The 15,816-nt window shown below is 44.5% G+C and overlaps 1 protein-coding gene across 4 annotated transcripts in view; it reads left to right on the top strand.

Annotated features, from left to right (window-relative positions):
• Phka1 (phosphorylase kinase regulatory subunit alpha 1) overlaps positions 1-10,855 on the top strand; it is a 124,757-nt gene extending 113,902 nt beyond the window's left edge. For all 4 annotated transcript variants that reach the window (XM_052734218.1, XM_052734212.1, XM_052734215.1 and 1 more), the window contains 4 exons: positions 198-368; positions 4,709-4,762; positions 8,522-8,722; positions 9,441-10,855. In XM_052734218.1, the coding sequence (XP_052590178.1) occupies positions 198-368; positions 4,709-4,762; positions 8,522-8,722; positions 9,441-9,614 (600 nt within the window). In that variant the 3' untranslated portion in view covers positions 9,615-10,855. The remainder of the gene's footprint in view (positions 1-197; positions 369-4,708; positions 4,763-8,521; positions 8,723-9,440) is intronic.
• Positions 10,856-15,816: the final 4,961 nt, after the last annotated feature.

Genomic DNA, 15,816 nt, shown 5'->3' with positions numbered 1-15,816 from the left:
TGTACAGAGGTTGGCCAGCTTTACTGTCACCCATTACTGTGGCCCTTTCGTGTGCTTTCTCATTCTATAGAGTATTACTATTCAATTTGCTATACAGCATATACAACTTGTAGGTTTTGAAATTAAAATATAACTGTTAGGATACTTGATCACAGGGCCAGAGATCACTTTTGATTTACGTTCTTTCTTCTCCCAAGTCCCCTGCAGCCTGCATTACTGCAAGTAGTGGGTCCTTTCCTACTGTGTGTGGTCAGCAGACATCTAAAGACAGTCGTCAAGGTCAGTGGCAACGGCGGAGAAGACTAGATGGAGCACTAAATAGAGTACCGATCGGATTTTATCAAAAAGTCTGGAAAATTTTGCAGAAAGTGAGTATAACAGTGTTGTTCTTTATCCCCCTCTTGAAATTCTGAATCTATCTAGCTGACGTGTGACATAATCATAACATGACTGTAATTATATAAAGATAAAATGCTCAGATAAAGTGTAGACAAAAACACAAAACAATTGATTTATTATTGTGGCATTATTAATAATTTACTCTATTGTCCTTATTGTTACAATGATACCTTTTCTTTTGTTTTTTCCTTTTTTGGTGAGACAGGGTTTCTCTGTGTAGCCATGGCTGTCCTGGAACTAGCTCTGTAGACCAGACTGGCCTTGAACTCTGCCTGCCTCAGCTTCCCGAGTGCTGGGATTAAAGGTGCACCACCACTACCCAGGGGTATTGTTTCTAAATAAGGTTTTAAAAATCAGAACATCTCGGCCGGGCGGTGGTGGCTCACACCTTTAATCCCAGCACTCAGGAGGCAGAGGCAGGTGGATCTCTGTGAGCTCGAGGCCAGCCTGGTCTCCAAAGCGAGTTCCAGGAAAAGGCACAAAGCTACACAGAGAAACCCTGTCTCGAAAAACAAACCAAAAAAAAAAAAAATCAGAACATCTCGTAAAACATCGGTAGTGAACTTCTGCCCTCCGGGGTTCTCCCATTGTGCTGTAAGCCTGTATTTAAGACCTCTTCCCTCCTTCAATAAACAGCATTCGGCATAAAAAAAAGAATCAGAACATCTCTGCCTTTGGCCGTAGCTGGACATTGGGGGACATTGCACTACATTAGCTGCCAGTCAATAATGAGATGCTAAGTATCTTGCCTTCTTTGTTGTTATATGAAAGGCACTGCCATAAGACAAGTGAAAGCAAGAATGGTGGGTGGCACATGCCTTTAGTCCCAGTACTCTGGAGGCCACGGCTGGCAGATCTGTGAGAAATCCTGTCCCGAAAATCAAAACAACAAACAAAACAAACAATGAAGTATTTGGGGATTTGCAGAGGTAGCTCTACTGATATTTTTTCTTAGATGAAAACCACTAAACAAATGAAAAGCTGCAATAATGCTCATAGTTCAAGAATACTCTTATTTTTGTTATTTTTTTTTTTGAGACAGGGTTTCTCTGTGTAGCTTTGGTGCTTTTCCTGGAACTCACTCTGTAGACCAGGCTGGCCTCGAACTCACAGAGATCCACCTGCCTCTGCCTCCAGAGTGCTGGGATTAAAGGTGTGTGCCACCACTGCCCGGCTTGTTGATTTTCTTTTATATTTAATTATTTTATATATGTGTGTGCCTGAAGATATGTATGTGCATGCAGTGCCCACAGAGGTCAGAAGATGCCATCGGATCCCTTGGAACAGGAGTTCCAGGCAGTTGGTTGTGAGCCATCGTGTGGGTACAGGAGACTGAACTTGGGTCTTCTGCATGAGTAGTAAGTGCTCTTAACCTTTGAGCCAACTCTCCAACTCTGATTTATTTGTTTGGAGACAGGGTTTTGTTATTGTCCAGGCTGGCCTACCAATTCAAGATCCTCCCACCTCAGCCTCCTGGACTGCTAGGATTGCTGGCATACACCACCACACCAGGCCTAAATAAAACTCTTGTTGTGATTAATATTTGTTCCTATTTCTAAGGCTTGTAAGGGCATATCTCGCCATTGTGGTAGTGATAGTTTTAGAGGGCCAGGAAGACCATTATGCTCATTGATTGGTTTCATTTATACAAATGCAGACCTTTTTCTTTCTTCTGAGATAGGTCTCTAATAGCTCAGGCTGGCCTCGCTGTCACCAAGAATGACCTTGAACTGATCCTTCTGCCTTTATCTCCTGACTGCTGTAATTACAGGTGTGAACTACCACACCCAGTTATGCTGTTCTGGGGATTTTAGCCAAGGTTTTGTGCATGTAAGGCAGTGCTACCAACTGAGCCATCTCTCCATCGCATAGGTCTCATTCATACTCTCTTAGGTGCTACTTTTGCTTCATTGATTTAATAAGGACGTGAGAAATTCTTCATTAAGGACATCACAACCCTGACTTGGGACATCATCAGGTGGTGGGTTAGAAATAGTGAAACTTGATTCTTCACATTATTTGCTCTGAGGATCTTCACCTCATAGATGACTGAGAGTCTGCTTTGTAGCATCTATTATAGCATGATAGAGACCAGTATTATTTTCTCTCTCCAGTTATTCATGGATTACCACAATTAAACACAACAGGCATGCATTAAGTACTCTGTCTAGTATATAATAACTACAGAAAACATCTGTTCTTTATCATCAAGGAGTTAAATCTTGTGGCCCCCTCGTTTCAAAGCAACTATTATGCAAAGCCAAAATGATTTGTAATAAAGATGCCTAGTCACAAGGCAGACAAGATGGCTCTTGCCACCTTAGTTCCTTCCAGGGGACCCACATGATGGAAAGCAAGAACCTACTTCATGTAAGCTGTCCTCTGGCTTCCCCATGTTTGTGGACACGTGCCTGCCCTGACCACCACCACACACAAATAAATGTTTTAAAGGGATGTTTAATCCAGACTGTAGAATAAAAACAAAGGAATAGTTAAGTCTGCCAGGGCAGAAAGGGTATTTTTTGGCAGAATCAAAACCTAGATTTTGGGTCTTAAAGTAAGAGGTAGAACACATGCCTTTTCAGGCATGAATGTAACAATAATTTCATGTTTCAAAGCTACTAGTTGTCTATCCAGAGATTACTTAGTGTATGGAATATAGCATATAATTGTCCAACAGAGTCAGTAAACCTGTTGGTCATATGTGGTTTTTTTATATAGTATTTTGGCTTCTTCAGAATCTAAAATAAGTGATTAATTTCCATTGCTTTTTAATAGTTGAGTTGATATGCTGGAGTAAGGTAAAGAATTATTAATGTATCTATTGATCCAGGTATGGTGCTCCACATGAATACTTGAAAGCACTGGGGAGGTAGAGGCAGACTTCCAGTGTTCAAGGCCAGCCTCAGCCACATAGTAAATTTGAGATCAGATTAGGTTACATGCAACCATGTCTCAAATAATGATAATGATGATATCAATATTTATTGAGCATCTACTACATACCAGGCTCTGTTCTAGGTGTCTAAAGACAAAATAGCCAATAATTTATGTCCTTGTGGAACTGATATTACTTGCAATACATAATAAACAGTAAATGATGTATTAAAATGTTAAAAGGCGGTGGAAAAGAGGACAGGTTAAGAGTATTGATGAGGGACTCAACTAGAACAAGTAGGGATGGCTCCGGCCCACTAACACATGCTGTGAGTCAGGTTTGCCAGCCTAAGGCTCTTGAAGGCCTACTTAATTTCTTAAAAGTGTGTGTGTGTGTGTGTGTGTGTGTGTGTGTGTGTGTGTGTGTGTGTGTGCGCGCGCGCGTATGATGCTAAGGAGCACATGCCATAGCGTCCATGTGGAGGTCAGAGTACAACATCATGGAGTAAGTTCTCTCTTTCCTTTTTTACTTGGGGATTATGGGAGTAAACTCTTGTTATTGGGCTTGCATGGCTATTGGCAAGTACCTTTTACCTGTCAAATGTAGACGGATTTCTAAATGGTCTCATTAAATAAAAACACGGAGCCAAATATAGGGGTGAAAGCCACCAGCCAACCTTACCTACCAACTCTGCAGCTTCCAAGTGCAAGTTACTTCCTGTCGTCCCCCGTCCGTCCCCCCAACCCCCTACCCCCCACCCCACCCCCGCCTTTATTGCCTTGCTGTTCTGCCATCTGATTTGCTCTCTGTCTACCTACATCACTTCCTCTTCCTGGCCAGCTCTGTCACTTCATGTCTGTGTAGGCCTCCAGAACTCTATGGTTGGTACTGGGATTAAAGGCATGTGTCACCACTCTTGGCTCTGTTCCCTAGTGTGGCCTTGAACACGCAGAGACCCTGCTTGATAAGTGTTCGGATTAAGGGTGTGTGCTACCGCAGCCTGACTCCTTTGTTTACTTAAAATGGCTTGATGTTTCCTCTGATCTCCAGGCAAGCTTTATTTATTAAAGCATAAATAAACTATCACCACAGTCAAGCCATCTTTCCAGGCCTTGCAGACCTCCTGGTGATGGCTCTGGGACCTAGCATGATACTCTTCTAGGTAGTCTCTGTATCTGGTGTCTGTCTATCCCAGAAAGATCTTCCTGTCCACTCCACTCCCCTAAGAAGAGGACAAACTGTGGTAGTCCCATCCTGAATCTTGGCTCGTAGAAACCATGAAGCCATGCTTGGGCATGAGGGCTCTAGGGCTCTAGCTGGCCTGTGGTTGCTAAGTTCCTAAGCTGTGAAGCGCACTCAGAAATATGAAGTCTCTCGTCCTTCCCACTTGTTACTTCGTCTCTGGTAATAGCATGTTTTTCTATCTTGTAGTGTCATGGACTTTCGGTGGAAGGTTTTGTTCTTCCTTCTTCAACCACGAGGGAGGTAAGAGTCTGTCTTTTACATTTACATGATGGAAAGCTTGCCTGCCTGAAATATTTCAGTTATTAATTATCGAATTGATATTATTGAAACTAAATATGTCAGTTAGTTTTCAAAGAAACAGACCCATTTTTTGTTGGTTGTTTTTGCTCTTTTGGGGGGGCCCACCACCCAGCTCCCAAATCATCACATGGAGACTTATTCTTAATTATGAATACCCAGCCTTAGCTTGGCTTATTTCTAGCCAGCTTTCCTTAACTTAAATTATCCCATCTACCTTTTGCCTCTGAGCTTTTATCTTTCTCTATTTCTGTATACCTTTCTTTACTCCTTACTCCGTGGATTGCTGTGTAGCTGGGTTGCTGGCCCCTGATGTCCTTCTCTTCTAGTTCCTCTTTGTTCTTCTCCTCCCAAGCTTCTCTTCCTATTTATCCTCTCTGCCTGCCAGCCCCGCCTATCCTTTCTCCTGCCTTGCTATTGGCCATTCAGCTCTTTATTAGACCAATCATGTGTTTTAGACAGGCAAAGTAACACCGCTTCACAGAGTTAAACAAATGCAACATAAAAGAATGCAACACATCTTTGCATCATTAAACAAATGTTCCACAGCATAAACAAATGTAACACACCTTAAACTAATATTCTGTACCACTCATCCTTTTATAAATCAGTTGACTGTGACATGTATGAAGGAGGTAAGAATGGAATGGAGATATTAGACAGTAATAATATGGTTCTGGGGAGCTGGCTCAGTCAGTAAACTGCTTTGCTGTGCAAGTGTGAGGATCTGAGTTTGGATCCCCAGCCCCCTGTAAAATACAAATGGGCATAGCTGTGGAAGCCTGTAATGTGGTGTAAGGTCACACGCTGGGATGTGGGGACAGGTGGATTGCAGGAGCTTGCCAATTAGTCTAGAGGAAATGGAACACTCCAGGTTCAGTGAGAGACCCTGCTGCAAAAAAAGATGGAAAACAATAAAAAAAATCTCATTTCAGCTTCTGGCTTCCACATTTGCCTACACAATCAAGTATACCAGCACACATGTATATGACACACACACACATACACACCATACACATGAATAATTATATGTTTTGTTAATAATAGCTTCTTGTAATGGTTAATTACATTTTTTCTATGTGAGACTGGGAGTTGGAGAAGGCAAAGGGGGCACAAATGTAAGACTGAATGGCTTCTTACATTCTCCCATCTCTTTTATTCCAACCTTTCTCTAATAGGATACTTATAGACCTGTGCTGATCTTGACCTCTAATTATATATTAGAGCAGTGGTTCTCAGCCTTCTTAATGCTGCGACCCTTTAATACAGTTCCTCATGTGGTGATCCCCAACATAAAATTATTGTGTTGCTGCTTCATTACTATAATTTTGCTACTGCTATGAATCATAATGTAAAGATCTGATATGCAACCCCTGTGAAAGGGTCACTGACTCCTGTAGCAGGCTTTTTTGGACTGCCAGCCCCCAAATCATGACATGGAGACTTAATTATTAATTATGAATGCTCAGCCTTAGTTTAGACTTGTCCCACTAGCCTCTTATAACTTATAACCTATAACTTATTAACCTGTTTCTCTTCATCTATGTTTTGCCTTGGGGCTTTTTACCTTTCTTTCCTTCTGTATGTCCTACTTTCCTGCTTCCTCTGTGTCTGGCTGGCTGGCCCCAGGTGTCTCTGTCTCTGTCTCTCTGTCTCTGTCTCTCTCTCTCCCCCCCCCCTCTCTCCCTCTCTCTCCCTCTCCTGTCTTGAGCCTAGATTCCTCCTCCTCCTCCTTATTCTCTCTGCTTGCCAGCCCTACCTATCCCTTTTTTTTATTAGACTAATCAGGTGCCTTAGGCAGGCAAAGCAACACATCCTTACATTGTTAAACAAATGCAGCATAAACAAATGTAATACACCTTTACATAGTTAAAGTAATAGTCCACAACAGACCCCCCCCCAGGGGGTTGCCACCCACAGGTTGAGAACCTCTGTATTAGAGTAACTTTCTTTTCCAATTTAGTGAATTAGAGTTTCCAGAGAGGAAACCTGAGCATTTGTAATTTTTTAATCTATAGACTAACACTGATAAATAACCATGGTGGGAAAACATTGCCATGAAACACAGACATTGATTTTCAGATGTTTTTGATTGTTTTTGTACTTGTTAGTACAAGCTAGGACTAGTGAGTTTAGAAAGTGTAAAATTACAGTTTCAGCTGGATGTGCCAGTACTGAATGCTGAGTGTAATGTCTTGACCTTTAATGTTGTATACAAGCCTTTATATAATAAAGAACACCATGCTGCCTGTGAATTTAAACAGGTACATTCTGTGCATTTAAACGATGTTGAAATATTAATAGTAATGATGTAAACCTAATACCTTTAAGAGTCTTCAGAGAACTTTCAGCTTATTTAATTTGATTTTTCAGTCCAACTTTGTAAGATACTTAAGAAGAGAATGTCTTTCCCAGTTATAGATAAGGAAACAAACTTAGAGACTGGTTATCCAAGGTCATTTGACTCCTGACACAAGTTTTTAACCCATCTTCAGACTCCAAATCTACTTGCTTCTATAGAGTATAAACTCAATACAATTTTACCAAAACGCATTTCTCAATCTGCTTTACCCTGAAATAACTACTTCAAATTTTTTAAAAGTTTTAAATGTGTATGAGTGTTTTGCCTGCATGTATGTCTGTGTGCCACATGCATGCCTGGTCCCTGTGGAAGTCAGAAGGGATTGTATCTTCTAGAACTGGAGTTATGGATGGTTGTGAGCCACCATATTGGTATTGGGAATTGAACCCAGGACCTCTGGAAGAATAGTCAGTGCTCTTAACCACTGAGCCATCTCTCCAGCCCCATAACTGCATTTCTTAAGGTCCATTTTACTCTAACAATATGTCGCTATTTCACATAATTATACTCATCATAGTTGTCATTTTAAGTTTTATATCAGTGTTTTCTCTAGTCAGGGTCATTAGATTTAGTCTCCTAAATAGCTTCATAAAGCCTCCTGAAGTTGCTATAGCATGTCATCATTTACGCATTCATTGCCATGTTTAGGTTACATCAACTTTTGCACGTGTGACTGATACTACCATAAACATTTATACACATGGAGCCTTTTCTTCTCTGGATTATTTTCTTAGGACAAACTCCCAGAAATAATATTTGGGGTTAGAGGACATTGACATTTTTATGACTCTTGTAATGCATTACCAGATTGTACTTGCAAAACGACTGAGCCAATTTACACCATTCCGTTAAAGGGGCTGCAGTTACAGGGCTTGTTAATGCTTTTCTTTTGTTTTTATTTAACAGTTTTTTATTCATTTTACATATCAACCACAGTTCCCCCTCCTTCCTCCCTTCTTCCCCCCCCCTATCCACTGCAAACCTGGTACAATTCAGAAGAGGCAGGACCAAGCCCCTCCCCTCTGCACCAAGGCTGAGCAAGGTGTCCCACCATAGGTAATGGGCTCCAGAAAGCCAGTTCCTGCACCAGGGATAGATCCTGATCCCACTGCCAGGAGCCCCTCAAACACACCCAGCTACACCACTGTCTCCTGTATGCAGAGGGCCTAGGTCAGTCCCATGCAGGTTCCACAGCCATCAGTTCAGTCAGTGAGCTCCCACTAGTTCCAGTCAGCTGTCTCTGTGGGTTTCCCCACCATGATCTTGACCCCTTTGCTCATAGGTTTGATGTTCTTTGGTGACAGGATTCTAGAAAGTGACTTTCTCTTTTTCTATCACAGATGACCCCAGGCGAGATTAAATTCTCTGTCCATGTGGAGTCTGTCCTGAATCGTGTACCCCAGCCAGAGTACCGCCAACTTCTGGTTGAGGCCATCCTTGTCCTTACCATGCTGGCAGATATTGAAATTCATAGCATTGGAAGCATCATCGCTGTGGAAAAAATAGTACATATTGCCAATGACTTGTTCCTTCAAGAACAGGTAGGTTGCCTAATGTGGTGTACACCTGCAGTCACAGCACCCAGGAGTTGTAGGCAGAAGAATTGGGAGTTCAAGGCCAGCCTCAGCTACATAGTGCATTCAAGACCAGATTGGGCTACATGAGACCCAAGACATACAACAGATGTTTCCTTCTCTTAGCCACTATGAGAGAAGACGAAAAGTATCCAAGATTTTCTAAACAGTCCTAGTTTTAAATGCTCTGGAATGTTATCAGTCCACATACGAGAAAATATCCATTTTAGGCATAGACTCTAGATTTGGAATGTTTGCAGTCTTTTTGAATTAAGGTGGTTTAGAAAGAAAGAAAACCAAATGTAATATGAAGGAATACAAGCCAAAATCAGTAGGACTAGAAGATGGAGGTCCCAATGTAGTTCCACTAGGGTTATCTCCAAGTGCTAACATTATTTCTGTTACTAACATACACGAATCATTTAATCAATTTTAATTGATATTTAATTTTCAAAAATATAGTAGAAAATTCTAAATAGTAATTAAAATAACTTAGAGCTCTAGTGACAAATGCCATGTGTAGACATTCATATCCATCCTTCATTAGCCTGGTCCCCTTCTGCTCAAACAGCCCAAGACCTGGCGATGGGAAGGAAGCTCTGAGGTACACTAATCAGAGTTTGACTAAGTAGGACTGATAACCTTTCCTTCCCACTGTGTTTTCCCGTCTTCTAAAACCAAATAGAAAACCCTCGGTGCAGATGATGTCATGTTGGCAAAGGATCCTGCATCTGGCATCTGTACTCTTCTCTACGACAGCGCACCCAGTGGCAGATTTGGCACCATGACCTACCTCTCCAAGGCAGCTGCCACCTACGTGCAGGAGTTTCTGCCACACAGCCTCTGTGCCATGCAGTGAGGGCAGCGGCTTCTGGCTGCTGGGATCCTTTCGCCATCTGGTCCCTGGCTTGGTTGATTGTGCATGGAACTGAAATGTTAACACCTGACCACTCCCCATGCCCTTTTCCTGCCCGTCCCTCCCAAGAAGAGAGAACTTGGCTGATATCTCACCACTTTTGAAGAAAAGAACCCTGACTTGGAGACTCACTTCCGGTGTGAAGGTTCACCCGGCGGACAATCACTGTCCCTACTTCTTTCATGGTTCATAAAAGTCTGCATGTGGTTTTACTCTGTAGGAGCTGTTAGCAGCTTAGTTTTCTAACTCCTGTGGGGAGCAGCATTACTAAGTTATTCTGAAGCTCTGTTTTCTTCTCCCTTCTTTCTTTCTTTTTCTTTCTTTGTGTGTGTGTGAGTGGTGGGTCTTGATTGGGCCATTATTTCAAGAGAGTAGATGCTAAGTTTCTGGATTTTATGCTGTTGTAAATTGGAAATGTCTACTTTAAGTGCCTTTACAGAAAAACCAGCACCAGATCATGGCTTCCTTCTTCACTCAAAGGTTGCTTCGTTCTGAGTGGTGAAATAGTTTCTTTGTAGAAGTATTTTGCTTTTGCTGTTCTTTCTGTATCTGCCCATGGTGCCTACTCTGTGGTGAAATATTAAAAAATGTAAGCTCACAGGTAAGTTTAAGGATTTCTGTGTTAACACTTGAAATCACATCTTATGAGGACAGATGCTACCAGGCACATAATTTGAGAACACATAGACTAACCCAGAGAAATGGAGGCAGGAGCCCAATTTCCGAGAGGAAGGGAAAGGAGAGACGTTATGTAGGTGGTGCTTTACACATGGGGAGGTAAGAGACCACCAGAGGTCGGCTGCTTGCGGACAGCCTTGGACACGAAATCCTTGCCTGTCCTGAGCAAAGAGAAGTCCAACAGTCTGCTCTGTGGCTGCTCTACTGAGCACCCCCTTCCTGTACTTCTGTTCTCCATCTCACCTAGTCACTCCCCAACACACCCAAGCACCCCTTCTCAGCTCCCTCCTCTCTTCTTCCCACATCTAGTCTTCAATTTTTGTTTGCCTTTACTTCTCAATTCTAGTACTTACATCCTCTAATCTTGGTGTCTGTGGCCAAACATCTATTATTATACATATCTGTGTGTGTTTGTAATGGTTAAATAATTGTAAGTGTTTTGGATGTATGTGTCTGTCTCTATATTGAATGGATTGAATAAACATGTAGATAATATTGCAAACCAAGCCTGGTCATACTCACTGCTAATCTGAGAACGAGAGAGGATGGTGGGTTCAAAGCCAGCCTGGGCTACATAGCCAGCTCCAGGCAAGCCTGGGTATGAGACCCTGTCTCAGAAACATTTGAAAGCAGGTAGTGTGTGTGTGTGTGTGTGTGTGTGTGTGTGTGTGTGTGTGTGTGTGTGAGTGAGTGAGAGAGAGAGAGAGAGAGAGAGAGAGAGAGAGAGAGAGAGACAGACAGACAGACAGACAGACAGACAGACAGACAGAGAGAGCCCTGCAGCTGGCCTCAGGCTGACACACAAATAGCAGAAATATACTTTCTGTCCCATTCCTGGTTCCATGTATAGGTAGCCTGGCTTAGTAGAGGCTTCTCCTGATTTCCCTTGTTTCTACCCAGATAATTCCCCACTCAACTCCTCTTTCCCTCAGATCTTTAAGGGTTTTCTCCTAGAACAGTAATGAGTACCATGGGGCTAGCAAGCTCAAAACAGTCGCAGAACCAGGGACAGTCTTCCAAGCACACTGGTTAAGACAGTAAGCTAGCAAACCAGTGGTAGAAGCCAAGGGCAGGCAGTCTGCCTTTCCCTCACACCAGCCATGGTCTACTCTCCACTCTCACCAGCCATGGTCCTCCCTCCCCTCTCACCAGCCATGGTCCTCCCTCCCCTCTCACCAGCCATGGTCCTCCCTCCCCTCTCACCAGCCATGGGCCTCCCTCCCCTCTCACCAGCCATGGGCCTCCCTCCCCTCTCACCAGCCATGGTCTGCCTTTCCCTCTCACCAGCCATGAACCTCCCTCCCCTCTCACCAGCCATGGTCCTCCCTCCCCTCTCACCAGCCATGATCCTCCCTTCCCTCTCACCAGCCATGGTCCTCCCTCCCCTCTCACCAGCCATGGTCCTCCCTCCCCTCTCACCAGCCATGGTCTGCCTTTCCCTCTCACCAGCCATGGTCCTCCCTCCCCTCTCACCAGCCATGGTCCTCCCTCCCCTCTCACCAGCCATGGTCTGCCTTTCCCTCTCACCAGCCATGAACCTCCCTCCCCTCTCACCAGCCATGGTCCTCCCTCCCCTCTCACCAGCCATGGTCCTCCCTCACCTCTCACCAGCCATGGGCCTCCCTCCCCTCTCACCAGCCATGGTCCACCTCCCCTCTCACCAGCCATGGTCCTCCCTCCCCTCTCACCAGCCATGGTCCTCCCTCCCCTCTCACCAGCCATGGTCCTCCCTTCCCTCTCACCAGCCATGGTCCTCCCTCCCCCTCTCACCAGCCATGGTCCTCCCTCCCCTCTCACCAGCCATGGTCCTCCCTCCCCTCTCACCAGCCATGGTCCACCTACCCTCTGACCAGCCATGGTCCTCCCTCCCCTCTGACCAGCCATGGTCCTCCGTTCCCTCTCACCAGCCATGGTCCTCCCTCCCCTCTCACCAGCCATGGTCCTCCCTCCCCTCTCAGCAGCCATGGGCCTCCCTCCCCTCTCACCAGCCATGGTCCTCCCTCCCCTCTCACCAGCCATGGTCCTCTCTCCCCTCTCACCAGCCATGGTCTGCCTTTCCCTCTCACCAGCCATGGTCCTCCCTCCCCTCTCACCAGCCATGGTCCTCCCTCCCCTCTCACCAGCCATGGTCCTCCCTCCCCTCTCACCAGCCATGGTCCTCCCTCCCCTCTCACCAGCCATGGTTGGTCCTCCCTCTCCTCTCCCCAGCCATGGGAACACACAGCAAGTAGCTTTCCGAGTGCATGGTGATCTGGTCACTTTTGAGGAGAACATACAACCTGTTCTGCAACTTGTTTGTCTTTTCACAACCTGTAAGTGTATCCCGTCACAGGAAGCACACCCACTCCTTTCTGAACCTCTTTTTTTGAATTGACTCTGATGCCTGCATTTCTCTGGAGTTAGTGACTGTCAATGTAATGTCTGTCAGTGTAATGTCTGTCAGTGTAATGCCCGGTCAATGGCATTTCATTTCTAAAGTAACTTTTCAGAAAGCACCACTGGTATATTGTTCCTTTTTAAAAATCTTTTTCTTTTTCTTTCTTTTCTTCTCTTCTCTCCTCTCCTCTCCTTTCTCTCTCTCCTCTCTCTCCTCTCTCTCCTCTCTCCTCCCTCTCTCTCTCTCTCTCTCTCTCTCTCTCTCTCTCTCTCTCTCTCTCTCTCTTATACAATTTTTCTGTGTAACAGCTCTGGCTGTCCTGGATTTCGCTCTGTCGACCAGGCTGGCCTCAAATTCACAGAGATCCGCCTGCCCCTGCCTCCCAAGTGCTGGGATTAAAGGTGTGTGTCACCACGCCCGGCTAAGTATCTTGTTCATTTTAAGAGTGTTAATATGAAGAAAAAACCATGCTGGAACTTTTTTAAAGCACATAATGTTTTGAAGTTAGAATAAAGAATAAGAATCTACTATGTCTGGTATCATTGTACAGAAGCTTCTATATGCTTTGGGATTGAAGCTAATTCATGACATTTCACATAGTATGTTTAGTTATATAGTATACTCAATGCTCATCAACTGGGTCAAATTTGAGTAACATTTATATACCTTACATTATTAAACCTGTTTAAAAATACAGGTTTAGTGCTTTAGACAGTTTACTAAAATTATAGATAGATTTTTACTCCATTTCAACTCTATAAGTGATGTTTCTAAACTACTGGAAAGAACTTAAAATAGTTTGTTCTCCTAAGTATTATCAATATTTCATATCATATTGTTGAAAATACTCACCAGCCATTTCTATAACAAGAGATTACTTAATCCAGCAATGACAAACAATGTCTCTACATCCCCTACCTCGATAGTTGAGTTTTACTACATCCGAGGAATTGGAGGCAACTGGTGTGGCAAAGTTGTCACCTGCAGCCATAGTTCACAGAGTGTGTGTCTATGTGTGTGCTCGTGTATGTCGGGTGCATGTGGCTCATGCATATGCACATGGAGGTCAAAGGTCAGCCCAGGGTGTTACTCCTCAGAAGCCCTCCACTTTTGCTTGTAGTAGTCTCTCTCTGGATCTAGGACTCACCAGTTAGACCAGGCTGACTGGTCGCCAGTACTGAGCTAGATACCAAGCACGTGCCAGCACCACGCCCTGCATTCTCTGTGGGTGCTGGGGATCAAGCTCAGGTCCCCATGCTTACATGACAGGCCATCTCCCCAGCCCCTTAGTTTTTACTTTTCATCCAGCTGAAGTAACTGCAGATCTTGGTTTGCTCAGTAGAACCCTTGTTTGTACTTATTTCCTGGCATAATTATCACTGTCACTTTCTGTCACTTTCATATGTGTTCTGTGATATGACCACCTTGTATCTAGTAGAAGTCAGATTGCTTTTAAGGCTGTGCCTCAAAGCCAAGAGCCTGTCCTCAAATCGCTAGAAATACTTTACATCGGAGAATTTAGGGTAACAGGTAAAACTTGGCACACATACTAAAGAATGGTTGACATAATAGTCCCTAAAACAAATACATAGACCACCTTACTCCCAGTCAACCGTGGAGGCAGGTAGTGTTGACACCCCCATCTTACTGTAGGTGAGGAGACTGCGGCACTGATGGTTGAAGCAAACTGCACAAGGTAAATTAGCTAAGGAGTCAACAGTTGTGCAATCTGAGCTCTTGAACTGCCTTTGGAGTTCTCATTCATAACAACTGTGTTCTTCAAGGAAAATGTGTTAGAGACGACGGGAAATCAAGGGTCAGTATGTTGAAGCATCAGTGAAAGGCTGTGAACTGAGCAAAGGCAGCTGATGGGAAGTGCTAGCTTAATATACTTAGTGTTCCTCTTCCTGCCTCTGCCAGCAAAGGAAGGCAAGGGAGGCCCACAAAAGAAACTGCCCCATCCATTGTGACCCTGCAGGTTCGAACAGCACCTTTGGCAATAGCAGGAGAAAGCCAGTCAAGTCACTATGTAGGGCCATCACCCAGGCAAAGCTCAGAGCCAGGCTTCAACCCCCTTCTCTTCCCTTGAGTCCTCTGACTCCAGTGTCTTGAGAAGGTCTCCTTCCCAGTTCAGGGCAGTCTAGGTACTAACCAATTAGACTTGGAGAATGGTTTTTCAACTGTGTTAATCCTAAACAAGCATCCAGTCACCCTGTGAGAGCACGGCAGGAATCCCTGTCAGTTCTAGAGCATTAAGTCACCATTCTCCACAGTTGAATCATCTGTGCTGGAGTGCTCAGCTGTTACCATCTGATTAGAGCTTAGAATTTAGGGCTTCAGTCAGTCAGTCTCTTCCTTCCATTGCCTAGCCGTGAAGGCCCAGAGCAAGACTCATTTCCTGCCTACACTAGCAGAGTATCACAATTTCACCCTTTCGGCCATCCCTACAGCCTCATTCTCCTTCCATTCTCTCTCTTCCTAAAAGAGCGATTCTGGACTTGAAGATCCTCACCATGGTATGGGACAGGTCTTAATGACATCCAGTTTATGCAAACATTCTCCCCCTCTCTCCTCTTTCTCCCCACCCCCGGGTGTGTTTGCACACACATGTGCATGTATGGAGGACAGAGGTCAACAGTGGGTATCTGCTTCAATCACTCTCCACCACCTATTTTTACAGACAAGCTCTCTCACCGGCCTCGCCCTCAAGGAGATCTGCCTGCCTCTGCCTTCTTAGCACTGAGATGTCAGGCAGCTGGCTTTTATGCGGGTGCTGGGGACCTGAACTCAGGTCGTCGTGATGGTACAGCAAACACTTTACTGACTGAGCTATCTCCCAGTCCCAATTTGCTTTTGAATTTTTAAAAAGAAATTCACTCTGATGCTGCATTGGATGGGTTGCAGGGCAGTAAGAACAGGAAAGACCTGGGAAGACAGCTCAGTTGGTAAGTGCTTGTTCTGCCTGAATTCAGCACTCAGAACCCACATCTTAAAAGGCTGGGCATGGTGACACAATCCCAGTGCTGGGGATGTGGATGCAGATCCTTGGAGCTTGCTACCCAACCAGCAAGTTCCAGGCCAGTGAGAGAC

Source organism: Peromyscus californicus, unplaced genomic scaffold (assembly GCF_007827085.1).
Source record: "Peromyscus californicus insignis strain IS unplaced genomic scaffold, ASM782708v3 Scaffold_10__1_contigs__length_136768540, whole genome shotgun sequence".
NCBI lineage: Eukaryota > Metazoa > Chordata > Mammalia > Rodentia > Cricetidae > Peromyscus > Peromyscus californicus.
This window is presented reverse-complemented; position numbering and strand designations above follow the sequence as displayed.